The sequence below is a fragment of the Octopus sinensis genome, linkage group LG9 (assembly GCF_006345805.1).
Source record: "Octopus sinensis linkage group LG9, ASM634580v1, whole genome shotgun sequence".
NCBI classification, from domain to species: domain Eukaryota; kingdom Metazoa; phylum Mollusca; class Cephalopoda; order Octopoda; family Octopodidae; genus Octopus; species Octopus sinensis.
Genome location: NC_043005.1, coordinates 93,251,780 through 93,268,784, shown reverse-complemented (window position 1 = coordinate 93,268,784; position 17,005 = coordinate 93,251,780). Strand labels below are relative to the sequence as shown.

The following is a 17,005-nucleotide window of genomic DNA, read 5'->3' as shown; positions in this document are numbered from 1 at the left end:
GGCACAAAGTTTGTAGAAGCAATGAACAAAGAAACCTATTTTGGCCAGCCAAAGGGCATCAAAATCACCGAATGGCTCAAAGTACTTGATGTGGTGGATTGTGGTCAGTAAGTAAGATACAGAACACTAATAGATGTGAGTGGATCCCAATGACAGGGCTACTGAATTACATACTGTCTCTATTTTACTGTGATAACCGATACTGATCACAGATGTTTCTGCACACACACACACACAGAAGCTCTTTTTTGTGTCTTCTACAACTTTTGTTTTGTTGAAAAGAAATTCATACTTCTGCACAGTGTTATGAAACTGCCCTTATGGAGGTGCATGTATACAAGCATATACACAGAGCTGCATATACATGCTTCCACTTAATTGCATGCACAATGTTTGCACATATAACAGACAAATGACTGTTGCACCATGTGCAGCAAACACTTCCAGTGACTGATTCAGTTCTGGATTAGCCAAGAGCTCTCTCTCTCTAACACACACACAAGAATATGGCCATATAGAATGAAAAAGGCAAACAAAATCCATTAAGAGTTGCCAGCAGTCAAGTTACATTTGTTCTTAGCATAAAACAGTATTTACCATTGTATCTGCAGGTTATAACAAACAAACTGGTATCCAAGGGCAACTGTAAATGACCATGTTACTTAGCAGAGGCAATGCTTCAGAGAATTAAAAACAAAACAAAAACAAGTGAAACAAAGCACTTAAAAAAAAAAGAGAAAATGAAAATACTTTAAAGGTCGGACATACACAGAAATAGCTAAACATACACATATTCAAACATACATTTACGTGTGTACATATGCATGTATATGTATACATGTGTATATTTATGTACATATATCTATGTGTGTGTGTGTATATATATATATATCTACATATTCACATCTGCATACACAGACAAATGTGACCAAGTCATGCAAACAAAGGTTGAAAGAGTCAACAGTAAATGAAATGTTTGGATGGATGCCTTACATGCATACGCAGAGAAAGTTACACAGCCGACATTCTCTCTCTCTCTCTCACGCATACGCACACTGTAGACAGGAAAGGCTAAGAAAAAAAGGGAGGATGCAGAGAAAGGGATTGAAGATGTAAACATACAGCAACAAGATGACTAATGCTTGATTTCCAGTACTTTTTTTCTTTAAATCTAACAGAAAATAAAAGGTAAAAAAAAAAAGACAAAAAAGAATAAAGAAAAATATAGAAAAGTAAAAAGCCTCATTCCACAGACATAATAACTATAATTACAAAAAGCAAAAAGGACAAGACGTCCATGGGAAGAAGAAGTGGTGGCAATGGTGTGTTGGTGGTGGCCAATGGAGAGGAGCTGGGTGGGGGAAACGGTGAGAAGATTAGTTCACTGAATAGTGGTACAGGAATTGAATCCCTATTCACAGAAAGGGGTCAGCGAAGCTCTCTGAAAATAATATCAGAAAAGCAATAATAATGATAATAATAACAACAACAATAATTGTTATTCCTCATAAATAGGCTTGCAATCTCAGACTCAAAGAGAAGTTTTGATGTTTATGCCTTCAGGAAAAGCATCAGGAAACTTAGTGCTTCCAACAGGAATCAATCATCAGCTTGCCTATAACTTGTTGTTGTTGTTGTAATAATAATAATAAAACTTCTTAGGCACAAAGTTTGAGAATTTAGGGGAGGGTAACTGGAAATTGCTACATTCATATCTTTCCCAAGGGCATTAGCAATGGCAATAAAGCAGTTCCTGGTGGGAATTGAAACCAGCAAGAATATTTGGTTTGCCAAATACTTACTGCCACACCACAGTACCTGCCACAACAATAGCAATAATAATAATGATAATGATAATAATAGTAATAATGGTGGTAGTAGTAACAAAACATTGAAGAATGAGTTGTCTAAGCCAGCCAACACAACTTTCTGTCCAAGTTTTGCCTTGCAGTCAATTGAAGCCTAACAACAACAACAACAACAAAAACAACAAAAACAACAACTAGCCAACACATGAGCATCACAGATAAGAAAATAGTTTATAAAAATCTTCTGCTAATTGTAAAGTTCGTGATTCTTTTCTTTTCTTTCCCCCTGTAATATGTAAATTAGTATCATTTCGTTTTTTTCTTTTCTTACTTAATTTTTTATTTATCATTTAATTTTATTCTGTTTGAAATGTCAATTTTTTTGTTTGTCTTTTTTTGTTAACTTTTTTTTTTCAAATACTCGCATGATAATGTAGCGCCTTTGAGTTGGATCCATAAAGAGGACCACAATATATGGAGCAGTAAAGAGTGTGATTTGAAGAAGAGGCAAGAAAGATATTCTCTTCAGACACACTGCTTCCGGAATAAAGGACTGGAGGAAGAGAAAAGAATAAAAAGAAAAAAAAAAACCCCGGTCCATGAAATGCCAACATTTCTTGACTTGTAGAGAAGTAAAAGTCCAAACTTTACATGGTGTATATGTGAGAGGGATAAGAGGAAATACAAGTTGCCTGAAAAGAGAGAAGCTGTTGGCATTTATGATCGGTGGAGCTGAACAGTTGCCATATATTGTGTAACAGTCATCGTTTCGGAGGTTTGGTAGCAGAGTAGGTATTGTAGAGAGAAGGTAGAAAAAAAAAATAACAATAATTCATAGTGTGTGGTGATGAAAAAGGAGGGTAGAGGTAAGGATTCCTGTTACCTCAGAATTGAACACAAGTGTCTGTTGCCATGTGTCTGCTGACAAAGAGACAACAGATGATAAACAACCATGGACGCTTGATGTCAGGTTGATTGGCAAAAAACACTTCAAGGCCAAGCCTGACACTTCTTGATGTGCACAGCTAGTGGCCAGATGCTGAAGATAAACAATGTCTATATCCAGTGGATCATAATGTATGCAGTTAGCAGCACCTAACCACCGTTATTTTAAGATTCTTCTTCCATTGGCTCAGCGGATTCTGGTTCTGACATTGCTGAAGATCCACTACAAAGAAAAGAAAAAATCAATTTTTTATTCAAATGGGAATGAAAAACCATTGCTTAATTGTTTAATACATTATATACATACACAACCAGTCGAGGCTGCATCTCAAAAACATCATTCAATCACCAACCCACACATGTGCTTTCACTTCTTACTCAACAATTTCTCTTGTTATCTCTATACCTTCTCCCCCACCTGTTTGTCCCTTCTTGTCACTGTCATGCAAGCAGTGTCCTTTGCTGCTAATAGTCTTTGTGAACATGTCTGGCCCTGTGGGGGGTGGGGAGTAATATTACCGTTGCTTGGAAATAGGTGAGGGTTAATGACAGGAAGGGCATCTGGCTGTAGAAAATCTATTCTAACAAATTCCATCTGACCCATGCAAGCAAGGAAAAGTGGACGATGAATACTTTCAATCAATACTCCTCCCCCCCGCAACCACCCCAGTGCCATTTTATATATTAGCTTTCTAATGGCGTTAGATTTGAATATCTTAAAGCTCTTACTCATTTTATATTGGAGATCATCATTATCAGTTACTGTCAATGTTCCATGCTGGTATGGGTTGGACTGCATTGTGCTCCTCTGTCTGTCTGTTTTTAGTAGGGTTTCTACAGCTGGATGCCCTTCCTAACACCAACCCCTTTACAACATAGACTGGGGGCTTTTTTTTTTTGAGCCACCTGCACCACCTGTGCTACTTTACAAGTGTCTGTTGCCATGTGTCTGCTGACAAAGAGACAACAGATGATAAACAACCATGGACGCTTGATGTCAGGTTGATTGGCAAAAAAACACTTCAAGGCCAAGCCTGACACTTCTTGATGTGCACAGCTAGTGGCCAGATGCTGAAGATAAACAATGTCTATATCCAGTGGATCATAATGTATGCAGTTAGCAGCACCTAACCACCATTATTTTAAAATTCTTCTTAACCACTAGGCCTTATGGCCGGGTATATGGCATAGTGGTTAAGGCTGAGGGCTACTAACCCTAGGATTCTGAGTTTGATTCCAGGCAGTGACCTGAATAATAATAATAATAATAATAATATCGAAAAATATCTTAGGAATGAGAACCCAGGTTTGAAATTTCCCCAAGACACCTGATGAAGGCTGGAGGGTATATCAGCAGAAACATTGTGTTAACAACAAATAAGATGAGGACAAATATCCGTCAAATGTAAATAATGTTCTTGATGACTAGTTACTCTTTGCAATACCAACCACTCAACTTTAGCCCTTTTGATACCAAACTGCCCAAAACTGGCACTGGTTCTAGGTTACAAACTTCCATTTTAAAGTGATCTAAATCAAAATTTTGTGCCAATTTATGTTCCAAACAGTAGCTTAATATGACAGTCATATTATTTTACCATATTCCTTGTTTCAATACAGCAACAAGATAACTCTGAGTAAAGGTAAAGTTAATGAAATAGAACTCATTATAACTTGATGCAGATTCCAAGGACAGAGGTGATAATAATCTCTAGCCAGGCTATTAATCCGTTAAAACCCAAAATCCTATTCACTTTGTTTTGAGTAAAGAACTTACCTTCTTTTTGCAGTAACCATGGACAAGGAAGCTAAAGCAGAAACAGTATCAGCTTCTTCTATTTCTCTTCTTTGAGCCTCCAATAAAGAGTAGCTGATGGTGGATTGATAACGTTTTAAACAAGGCCAGTGAGTTGCTGTGAAAGGAGAGTGGATGAGATACAATGAAACGAAGGGTGACAGGAGTGAACGTACTATATATATATATATATATATATATGTACACACACATAAACTTTATAACAGGCAGCACAACCAAGTAATGCCACAGAGTATACACCAAGATAAACATTACAATACAGAGTGTAACAAGATAAAAATATTGAACTAAGAAATGTAAAATAGTGTGTGTGTGAGAGAGAGAGAGAGATGCCTAAATACAGTTGATGCAGCAATTTAGAATGAAAGTTTTTCATTTTTTTCAGTAAATTTCTTATAGAACACTGGACAAAATGCCTTATGGTATTTCTTTCAGTTCTGAACACTCAGGTTTCATATACTCCAAAGTTAACTTTGCCTTTCATCCTTTTGGGTTCAACACCAGAGTCAACTGTATTGACTAACCAATTCCCCCACCCCTATGTTGAAGGCCTTGTACCCATTTTCTAGGTCTTATTGCAGCTGTTTTACACTTTCCCACCAGACTTCTTATATATCTTTTGATTTTGTATGCCACTATTTGGTTCACACTCAGAGTATCAAAGTAGAGGACATATTTCCAACACATTTCATAGTTTCAATTCAATTTCTGCTTAACTCTTTCTTTATCATATTTCTGTCAAAAGACGGCTTTGTGTTTCAATTAATTTTGAAAATGAATTTAGTAAAATAACTGCCATTATTAAGCTGATGTCTGGAATATAAATTTGTATGAAATGTTGATGAAAGGTTCCAAACACCAGCTTAATTAATGACAGTTATTTCATTAAATTCTTCTTTATTTAAAAAAAAACAATTAACTGAGACAAAGACAGTATTGCAAGAAATTTAGTCACAGAATGGTTAAGAGTTGACAGCTGTTCTAGAATGCATCTGCTTGATCTGTAACTGAAATAATTAAAGAATTTCCTATTCAGGTGTGAAACTTTACAAAAGAAGAATTTTGAGGTTTTTCTAGATTCACAAAAGCAATGCCTAGAGTAAAATATGAACTTCTTCAATCTTTGTTATTCTTTGTTTCCAAGACAACAATAAAAAAGGAAGTGGACAGAAATTAAGTGGATACCTTGTATGTTGAGAGTTCCTTCATAAGTCTCAATAGCTGGTTTGCAGCATGACCGGCACAATTCTTCTTCTCGGATAGGTATTAGCTAGAAGAGAAAAAGAAAATTCTTCACTTGTTGTTATCTTGAAACACATTAAATACAACAAATGGATTCAGGAAGACATGGGACAAGGTGGTGAATCATGATCTCCAAACACTGGGCCTCACGGAGGAAAGGATTAGTGATCGAGGTCTTTGGTAATATGCTGTGCTAGAGAAGAAGACCTGTCAAACAAAGTGAAATTGTAGTCGTGGCTGGTGCTGGTGTCATGTAACTGGCACCTGTGCTGGTGGCAGATTGAAAGTACTATTTCTGAGGCAATGCGGCTGATGCAAGTGTTGTGTAATTAGCATCCATGCTAATGGCATGTAAAAAGCAGCTTCTGAGTGTTAGGCCTCATGGAGGCAATGACAAATGACAGAAACCCTTGAGAAGAAGACCCATCAAACCGAGCGAAATTGTTAGTCATGGCAGAGACTGGTGTCATGCAAATGGCACCCGTACCAGTGGCCCGTAAAAGCACCCATTACACTCCTGGAGTGGTTGGCGTTAGGAAGGGCATCCAGCTGTAGAAACCATGCCAAATCAGACTGGTGTCTGGTTCAGCCCCTCATTTACTAACCCTGGCCAAACCGTCCACCCCATGCCAGCATGGACAACAGACACTAAATGATGATGATGAATTCAAAAGACAGCAATTTACTTCAGAAGCTGTACTCCATGAATAGACTCCTTGGCAGCCCTTTATTTAACCCCTTTTCCATACTTGCATGGGTTGGATGTAGTTTATTGATGCAAGTATAGTTAACAATGAAAATCTCAATATCAAGGAGACCTGACCAGGTACACTGAAGTTGATAGAATGGGAGTCTAAAAGAAATGTATTGATGCATTTTATCAGAAATTAATGAGAAATTAGTGGTTTTTATTTTATAAATGCAGACAGATAGACTTTGTGAGGGGGGAGGGGGCATTTCTATCACCAGATACAGTCGAAAGTTTTGCTGATTTCAATGGTAATCATCAATAGTTTATCTGAGGTTCTCAAGAATGTGAAATCACTCAAATGACATGGGAATGTTAATGTAGCACATGTGGCTTGGCAGTTAGAGAAAAGAGAAGATAACACTGTTTTCTATGTCTTTTAGATGTCTGATGTCCATTTTGATGTCCATTTCCTATCCTAGAATCGGTTGGGTAGTTTGACAGGATCTGAAACAGCTGCACCAGGCTCTAATGTCAGATTTGGCATAATTCTATGGCTGGATGCTCTTCCTAATGCCAGCTTCTTTACAGAGTGGACTGGATGCTTTTTTTTTCTTTTCTTTTCTGCCACCAGCACTTGAGAGGTTGCCATGTAACTTGCAAATCAGGAAAAGAGCACCTTGATTGAGTGGGTATATATTTGAGATAAGGGTGGTAGTAGGCAGCTTTATGCTTGGTGTTGACAGATGGAGAGGCACAGCAGTGAAATATTGGCAGGGTCAGAGAAAATGTTTCTTTTTGAAAACGAAACATTCTGCAGTACGTTTTCAATAAGCTGGGATAAGTCATAATAGAGAATACAGACAGGTTTGTTGGGTTAAAGTTTAGACCTGGGTCAGGCCCAATCCAGCAGACTTATGGCAGTCCAGTCATGACCAGACTACCCTTGTCTTGGGCATTGTGTTCAATATATTCTCCCTTTTCAGTTGGTTATGAACTGAAGGAGATTTGGTTGCTATTTTTAGCAAGTTGTGTAACAACTGAAAAGTGTTGTTGCTGGCCAGTAACTGGGAAGTTTTTGGACTTAACAACTGTGTGTATGTAATGGTAAGAAAGAAAGAATCGGGGAGGAAGGGAAAGAGTTGATAGAGGGGTTATATTGGGAGTATAAATGCTGTGTGAAGTTGGGAGTAAATGGCACAACAAAGGTGTTGAGTTTACCAGCAGGCGTTCAGTATACTTAGTACCCTACATCAGTGAAAAACAGTTCAGTACACCATATTAATAACATGTAACAGGGAAAATGTTGTACAACAGTTTAATTTGATAGTAAATATTCCCATAAATTATTTAAATATCTCACATCTTAGTACTACATTTTAATTGTATCTTAATTACTCTGTATAGGATACCAATGTTTTGGTATATTTGACAAAGATTTTCTTCAGAATAGTTATAGCAATCATCAGTAAAGAAGAAAATGACCCACCTCATCACCAAGAAGTGCAGACACACACTTCTCTGAAGCATCACAGATACAAGGGAGGTCATAGCCACCTTCCAAAACTAGCACCACCTTTCCTCCAGCCAGAGACATCAGTTCACGTGTAAGATGACCAAAACCTACAAAATGAATTGGAGAAAAAGCAAAATAACTTTCGGAATATTTTGAAATGGAAAAGAACTGAACCTAGATGGTTCTTCAGTACGTGTATACAGGTGCTTATACGTAAACACAGTGAGAAATTCTGTGTGCATCGCCAAAGCTTTATTATTAGCTCTTTATTAAACAACAAACCAAAGAAAAAATAATTTCACTTACTTTTGCAACAGCTAAAATTTTTCCAGAAATAATTCTAAGTTCTAACCACAAATACAAAGTCAAAAAATATATTCCAAGACTCTAGGATAAAATTCCAGTTGAGATGGGTTGGTCACAGCCTCAGTTATTAGCCAAATGGTGGTAGCAAAGCAAGCATATTTAAATGAATGCTAAAATGTTGGTAGTGATGGAGGCTGGGAGGCATATTTGGGTCTCTCACCTATGAACCCTGTTAAGCCTGCTCCTTACCATTTTGATATCACTCAAGCACTTCTAGGGATCAGATTTCTAGTCCTATAACATTCTAACTTATAGGAGCAATAAGAACTCAGTCACTACCCTAAAAGCCTGTACTGTATGCAAGAGAATTAGAGAAAAGCCAGATTGTGTTACACTTACAGTCAGCACTAACATCGTAACCGCCGAGCGGGGCACTGTGTCCAGCAGCAGCATCAAAGCCAGCCGATACCAACACAACTTCAGGATTGAATTCTCTTGCTATTGGCATGATGATTGTTCTGGTGGTGGGGGGAAAAAGAAAGACAGAATATCACGGTTATTATGGCAGGCATAAAGTACAGTTTGAGCTCAGCTGAAAAACAGATGAAGTAAGAAGAGGACAAGTTCAGATGAAGATGACAGAAAGAGGGGAAAAAGAGGAAAATAGCTGAGGGAGATAGAGTGAGAGATTTATACAGTTTATAAATCCAACAAATTAATCCATTAATACACATACAGTTAGGAAAACATGTAAGATATGTAAGACTGAAATTAACAAGCAAAATAAGGGACAATGGCAATATGTTATTAAATCAATTACATCATACATAATAATTCTTTCTGATTTAGGGGAGGTGGTTAGTTGATACCATGGACCTCAGCACATGACTGGTACTTAATTCCAAAAGGATGAAAGGCAAAGTTCAAACAAAATACCACAAAGCACTTTTTCTGATGCTCTACTGATTCTGCCAATGGCACAAATATTTTCAGGTAGACTATACATAGATGTGGGTATGGCCAATTACATTAGAAGTCCATTTTGCAAGCACACAGCTTCATGTTCAGTCCCACAGAACAGCACTTTGGGCAAGTGTCTTCTGTTGCAACCCAAGGCTAATCAAAGCCTTGAGATTGAATTTGGAAGATGGAAACTAGCAAAGTTTTATACAAACTGAAAAATCTGAGAAATATACCAATCAAAATCAAATGATCACAAGAATAAAGATAGTGGTATCACACATTAATTAATTATAACTGTTTTGATAATTGGGTGGAATTGTTATATCAATCAACATACTGGATTATTGTAGATATAATAATTATGGAAGATATATAAAGACTATATATAAGTCCAAGTAATATTACAAGGATTTTATTCTGCAATGGACGAACTATTCTTATAATTGGTATATTGACCAGATTTTCAGTTTGTATAGAACATTTTTGGATTAACCAGACAATATCGTCATATTAAGGCCAACTTTTTAGACATTATACCTAACTTACACAATAACTCTTACTTCCCATAAACCATCGACCAATTTTAAGTATATTAGCAAATTCAGTAATCATTCTAGGGCAATCACCAGGAACTTAGTTAAAAATATTTCATTTAGATTGTCTAAGTTATCTGCTAATGTTGACATTTTCAATGATAAGGCTGAAATTTATAACTCTGCCTTACTTAAAGCCGGTTATACAGAGAAAATTATCTAGATTGATTTCATTCAGTCTTATTCTAACTTTACTAATGCAGATATGAAATCTAGTTGTAGAGAAATTAACGATATCAATTTTAATTTATACACCAAAACAAAACGGAGGAAGGGAGATAATCCTTATTTAATCCACTATTATCATTCTTAAGTCTTTCAAAAATAATTACACTAAAAATAAGATAACTAGTAGTAAAAACATTTGGCTAATTATTTCATATGGGAGACAAATTAAATCTAATCTCCCATTGCAGTTTCGTGAAGCTATTATTAGGAATTTTCCAAAGAATTCTAGGTATTACTCTATTATCAACTCACATACGGTTAGAATTGGTTTTTCCAACACTAAAAATCTCTTACAAATTATCTCTTCACATAATAACAACCTGTTAAATATTAATACATTTACTAATACTAACATTAATTTAGCTAATATCATTCATCCCTCTAGAAATATTAATAACAAGGTTATTGTATCTGAAGTCAATTCTAACAGAATCAAGCTTATGTCAAGTAACCCTAAAATTAAAAATTCTATATACCAGTGTATAATTACTACTCATAATTCTTTCTTTTACTTGTTTCAGTCATTTGACTGTGGCCATGCTGGAGCACCGCCTTTAGTCGAGCAATTCGATCCCAGGACTTATTCTTTGTAAGCCCCGTACTTATTCTATCGGTCTCTTTTGCCGAACCACTAAGTGACAGGGACGTAAGCACACCAGCATCGGTTGTCAAGCAATGCTAGGGGGACAAACATAGGCATACAAACACACACATATATATATATACATATATACGACAGGCTTCTTTCAGTTTCCGTCTACCAAATCCACTCACAAGGCATTGGTTGGCCTGGGGCTACAGCAGAAGACACTTGCCCAAGATGCCATGCAGTGGGACTGAACCCAGAACCATGTGGTTGGTTAGCAAGCTACTTACCACACAGCCACTCCTGCGCCTAGTCAAGTATATTTTTATATTGGAAGCACGTCTTCACAGCTATCTAGAAGAATTTCTAATCATTACTCGACATTTAGGGATGGGAATAAATGTAACAGTACAGGGCTCAGTAAATTAATTTGGGATCTAAAAGACCACAATGAACAGTTTAATTTAGATTGGTTGATTCTCTCAGTCGCGATACTTTATGACAAAGGCAAGGAATTCTGTCTTCTCTTTAATTCTGAACTATTTTTCATTATTTTTTTCTAAAAGTCCCCTAGTAAACACGGTTATAGAGCATGCATACCGATGTAAACATTGGCAAAAACACACCTTTAGTTCATAATAGTGATCTCTATCATTATATGTAATTTAAACATTATTTTTCTTTTTAAATTTAACATTCACTAAAAAAATATATATTTTCCTAGTCTATAAGGTTTTATTTAATATACATATAGTCATATACTTCTCATTTATTTAGTTTTTCTTTACTTTATCCCACCTCTTTCTATAGGCTACCTCTGACATTATATCCTATAATGATTTTTGAAACAATCTTAATAGCGTTCAGTTAATCACTATACATATCCATCATTTTCTGTTAAAATGTCTTATTGACGAGTTTCATTTCTTCACTTCCCTGAAGAGAAGATTACATTGTTTTACACCAATGTTGTCTTCAAATCATGTGTCGGAAGTAAAAGAATTTGAATTACACTTGCGTTCAACTCCATTTATATGTGTGTGTGTGTGTGTGTATGTGTATATATGTTTGTATATATATATATGTGTGTGTGTGTGTATATATATATATATATAAATATGTGTGTGTGTGTATATATATATGTGTGTGTGTGTGTATATATATATATATATATATAAATATGTGTGTGTGTGTATATATATATATATATTAGAAGAAATGAGGTAATCAGAAGATCGGATGGTTCATATTTATGGACATTTATTTATATATTACATTTTTTACATATATATATCATATCATTCAGATTATTAGCGCTTTCTCCCATTCTAGTGGGGTTTTCAAATCAAATTAATTCCTTTGTGGGGAATTTAATCATTTTATAGAGTTTCGGTGAAGTGGATGAGGAGGAAGTGAGAGAGAGAACATGTGTGTATGTGTATGTGCGTTTGTATCTGAGGCTAAAGAGAAGGAGGGGAAGGGAGAGGGAAGAAGAAGAAGAAGGATTTCCTTTGGCCTGCTGGACCCCCTAGGGAGTTTTAAGAATTTTAGCTTTCTGTCCATTTTGGTGTCACTGAGTGTGTGTTGGTGGGTAGGCAGGCCATAAATTACACCTTTTATGATTTTGAGGATGGTCAAATGCCATTTGGGGTCAAAGTAGATCGTTTTGTGGAGGTGTGTGTGTGTGTCTCTGTGTATCCATGTGTGTTTGTGTGCATGTGTGTCTCTGTGTGTTTGGAGAAGGGGAGAGAGACAAAAAGAGAAAAAGGGAAAATAAATATAAAAATAAAAATAAAAATAAGGGAGGAAATGGAGAAGAAAAAAATTTTTTTGTGTGTTGATATTTATACCACTACATATATATACACACAGACTTATACATAAAATATTTGAAAAAAACCTTTTATCAGTTCAAAATGAACAACCAAATTACACCATCTTGAAAATTGTATATCATAGGAAAGTTAAAATTAAAGTGACAATTAAAAAGTAAAGATGGAAGTAAATTATAAAGATAATAATATAATGTATATAACAGGCAATATATATATATATATACCTACACAGATATATATATATACACATACAGACATATACTAAATGTTCTACTATATTAGATTGTATATTATATTATGTATATTATATGTGTATATATACAAGTGTGTGTATATATTCACCATCATCACCCAGAATTTACCAATGCTACATAAGGACCCTAAATTGAAGGAAATTTTAAACATACATAAAATCATTAAAAGCTACAAACAACCGAAATCACTAAAAAAGATCCTCAGAAAGGCAAAATTATTTTCTGAAATAACGGATGCAAAAGTAAAAAAATGTGGTAGACCAAATTGCGCAACATGCCCAAACCTTCTAGAAGGATCAGAATTCCTCTTCAAAGAGGGACAAAAATTCAAAATCAAATCTAATTTTACTTGTGCTTCGGAAAACCTGATTTATGTCATAAGATGCTCGGGCTGCCACAAAAACTACATAGGGTCCATGGGATTATCGCTCAGATGCAGATGCACTCTGCATTGACAGCAGATTGCATTTCCAGAATACAGAATGATACCCCTTAGTGAACATATTGAGAAATGTGCAAAGCAACTGCTACCACAATTTATAATCTTTCCATTCTATCAATGTGCCATTGGAACACCAATACAAGTTAGATTAAATAAGGAAATCTTCTTCATTGAAAAATATAAGCCAAAACTTAACCATTTCTAACATTTTTAAAAAAGGAAACTCAACCTCATTGAAAAAAATATATAGCAAAACCTAACCGCTTGTAACATTGTATTCCTTCCAAACCAAATCATCTTTAATTAGTCATTCCCAACATGTTTAATTATCTCCCTCATACCGGAAAAAATCCCTGATTACCTTCCCCTACCTGGAACTTCATATTTCACAACATAGCGAAGACATGACACGATATAGGTAAAGAAATTTGAGAAATTTGAAAAGAAAATACGAAATTGGTTATTTCTTCAAAAACTATGTTACTATACGCAAAATTTTATAAAATTTTTCTAACATAACGATTTAAATATATTCTTTAACCACAAAACACAAGCCTACTGTAGTTTTTTCACTCTTTTTTGTCTTTTATACATCCAACCACATGCTTTCACATACCAACTCTCTCACCTATACATGTGTGTGTGTACGTATATATATATATATATATATATATGTAGCCACATACCTGAGAAAATTATTTTCTCATTCTCATATCTCATAGAAAATTCTCTGTTGATGTAAAATGTGAAACTTGCTCACCTGAAAGCTGTCAGATACTCAGCATCGCCCATTGGTGGATTCAAGGATCCACCGAATGCAATATTGACATTAAAACCAAGTCCATCATCAGCGCCACATTCGTCAGGGGATCCAGTCCCTGGGAAAAAATTACCTTCATCATGCCGATGTATTGATATGTACAAGACACTGGGATCATTATAGAACATCTGCTGTGTGGCATTGCCATGATGAACGTCCTGCAAAGAAAAAGTTTTTTTTTTTAAAAGAAACATCAAATGGAATATTGAATGACATAAATACCGAATTGGATAAAATGGCTGCTTTCTTCTCAATTACAACTTCTTTTCTTTCTCATCGCAATAACTAAATCTCATGCTTTATTACTCATTATAATACATATCAGGCAAGCATGACTGCATTGTTATGAAGTTTGCAAAGGAACTATGAGGTTATGGGTTCAAACTCACTGCTTGAGCATTGTTGGCTAACGTTCTGTAAGATGCTTGTAGGTGGACCAATTCTTTGTGAGTGAAACTGGTAGACAAAACTGAAGAAGCATGATTTATAGACATATGTGTAAGTTTGTGTGAATGATTTCATAAATCTCCTTTCTTTATGTGTGTTCGCTAACAACAGACAAAAGAGTTACACCATCAAGACAGGAAGTCAACTATGGAAACACAACCAAGCTTCTTGACAGGCTCCAACATGTTGCACAAGCTTCGTAAACAAAAAAGCTCATAACCATGTTTGGGCTGTTTGATATTTGACAAACTATGGGATTATTACCTCCCTTGGAAACCAGATGGGGGTTGGTGACAGGACAGGCATCCAGCCAGTGAATGTTTGTCTCAATGAATTTTGCTTGATCCATGCCTGCATGGAAATGTTAACATTAAAATAATGAAACTGATTATGCTGATAATATAACATGTACATGGTACTTCGATTATTTTTCAGTATTTTTCCTGGTATTAAATATTTAAACTCTTGTACTAAAGTTATATTAAGTGGTTTTATGTAAAACCTTATGCAACAAAAGAAAGGTCGATGCAATAATGTTGAAGATAATTGATTCAAATCTACTACTACTGCTGCTGCTGCTACATATTGTATTGAGTTTGGGGAATGAAAAAATTATGCTAAATTTGGTGCAATTTAATCTCAAAATTGTGAGGTGTTGGATTAATATCCAATATTCCTCTACTTAGCACTTTCAAATAACACACTTAGTATTTTTTCAAATTTTGGCATGGGGTCAGAAATACAGGAAGAAGGAATTAGTTGATTACACTGACCCCAGTACTCAACTGGTCCTTATTTCATCAACTCTGAAAGGATGAAAGGCAAAGTGGACATCAGTGAGATTTTGAAAGATGCTAATGGTTCTGTCAGCTCACCATTTTCATACCTAATATTTTAAAACTTGATGAAGAAGGAAGAAATGGTGGAACGAGCAAAGGGGTTATTAGAATTCGTCACTTTCCAGGGGGAAAAACTAGAAGTAGTTGATAGCTTCCGTTATCTAGGTGACCAAGTCAGTAGTGGGGGTGGGTGCGCTGAAAGTGTAACTGCTAGAATAAGAATAGCCTGGGCAAAGTTTAGGGAGCTCTTACCTCTGCTGGTGACTAAAGGCCTCTCGCTCAGAGTAAAAGGCAGACTGTATGATGCGTGTGTACGAACAGCCATGCTACATGGCAGCGAAACATGGGCCGTGACTGCTGAGGACATGCGTAAGCTCGTGAGGAATGAAGCCAGTATGCTCCGATGGATGTGTAATGTCAGTGTACATACTCGACAGAGCGTTAGCACCTTGAGAGAAATGTTGTACCTAAGAAGCATCAGTTGTGGTGTGCAAGAGAGACGATTGCGCTGGTATGGTCATGTGGCGAGAATGGATGAAGATAGGTGTGTGAGAAAGTGCCAATCCCTAGCAGTTGAGGGAACCCGTGGAAGAGGTAGACCCAGGAAAACCTGGGACGAGGTGGTGAAGCACGACCTTCGAACTTTAGGCCTCACTGAGGAAATGACCAGAGACCGAGACCTTTGGAAATATTCTGTACGTGAGAAGACCAGGCAGGACAAGTGAGCCCAGCCCACTTATGAATGCCTTTCCTCCCTTGGACACAAAGACCGGTTGAGGCAAGCGAAGTCGATATAGAACCTCATCCGACGACAGACACCCATGCCAACCCCCCATGCTTGCGAAGACATGTTGGGGAAATCGAAATCGAAATCGAAACCGAATTGAACCAGCCAGGATCCCTGGCCTGGTGGTACGTAAAAAGCACTATCCGACTCGTGGCCGTGGCACGTAAAATACTCCAATGCGACCGTACGACAGGCACCCATGCCAACCCCCTTTGCTTGTGAAGACATGTTGGGGCAAGCGAAATCGAAATCGAATTGAACCAGCCAGGATCCCTGGTCTGGTGGTACGTAAAAAGCACTATCCGACTCGTGGCCGTGGCACGTAAAATACTTCAATGCGACCGTACGACAGGCACCCTTGCCAACCCCCTTTGCTTGTGAAGACATGTTGGGGCAAGCGAAATCGAAATCGAATTGAACCAGCCAGGATCCCTGGTCTGGTGGTACGTAAAAAGCACTATCCGACTCGTGGCCGATGCCAGCACCGCCTCGACTGGCTTCCGTGCCGGTGGCACATAAAATACACCAATCTGACCGTGGCCGTTGCCAGCCCCGCCTGGCACCTGTGCAGGTGGCACGTAAAAAGCACCCACTACACTCACGGAGTGGTTGGTGTTAGGAAGGGCATCCAGCTGTAGAAACATTGCCAAATTAGACTGGAGCCTGGTGCAGCCTTCTGGCTTCCCAGAACCCCGGTCGAACCGTCCAACCCATGCTAGCATGGAGAACGGACGTTAAACGACGATGATGATGATGATGATTCCTGAATTCTGGAAAACATGAATTCTCATGGAAGAAATAAGGAAGTCTGTAGGCAGGAATGTCTCTTCTAACACCAAAAGATGTTCCAGTCACTGGATTATGGCCATGAGAGGGCAGCACTTGCAATG

General features: G+C 37.0%; 1 protein-coding gene across 5 annotated transcripts in view; it reads right to left on the bottom strand.

Moving 5' to 3' along the window:
- Positions 1–2,112: 2,112 nt before the first annotated feature.
- The window catches only part of LOC115215943 (histone deacetylase 4), a 335,866-nt gene continuing 320,973 nt past the window's right edge, over positions 2,113–17,005 (bottom strand). For all 5 annotated transcript variants that reach the window (XM_029785321.2, XM_029785323.2, XM_029785322.2 and 2 more), the window contains 6 exons: positions 13,983–14,200; positions 8,721–8,839; positions 7,989–8,122; positions 5,755–5,839; positions 4,531–4,666; positions 2,113–2,976 (listed from right to left, as the gene is read on the bottom strand). In XM_029785321.2, coding sequence (XP_029641181.1) covers positions 2,919–2,976; positions 4,531–4,666; positions 5,755–5,839; positions 7,989–8,122; positions 8,721–8,839; positions 13,983–14,200 — 750 coding nt within the window. In that variant the 3' untranslated portion in view covers positions 2,113–2,918. The remainder of the gene's footprint in view (positions 2,977–4,530; positions 4,667–5,754; positions 5,840–7,988; positions 8,123–8,720; positions 8,840–13,982; positions 14,201–17,005) is intronic.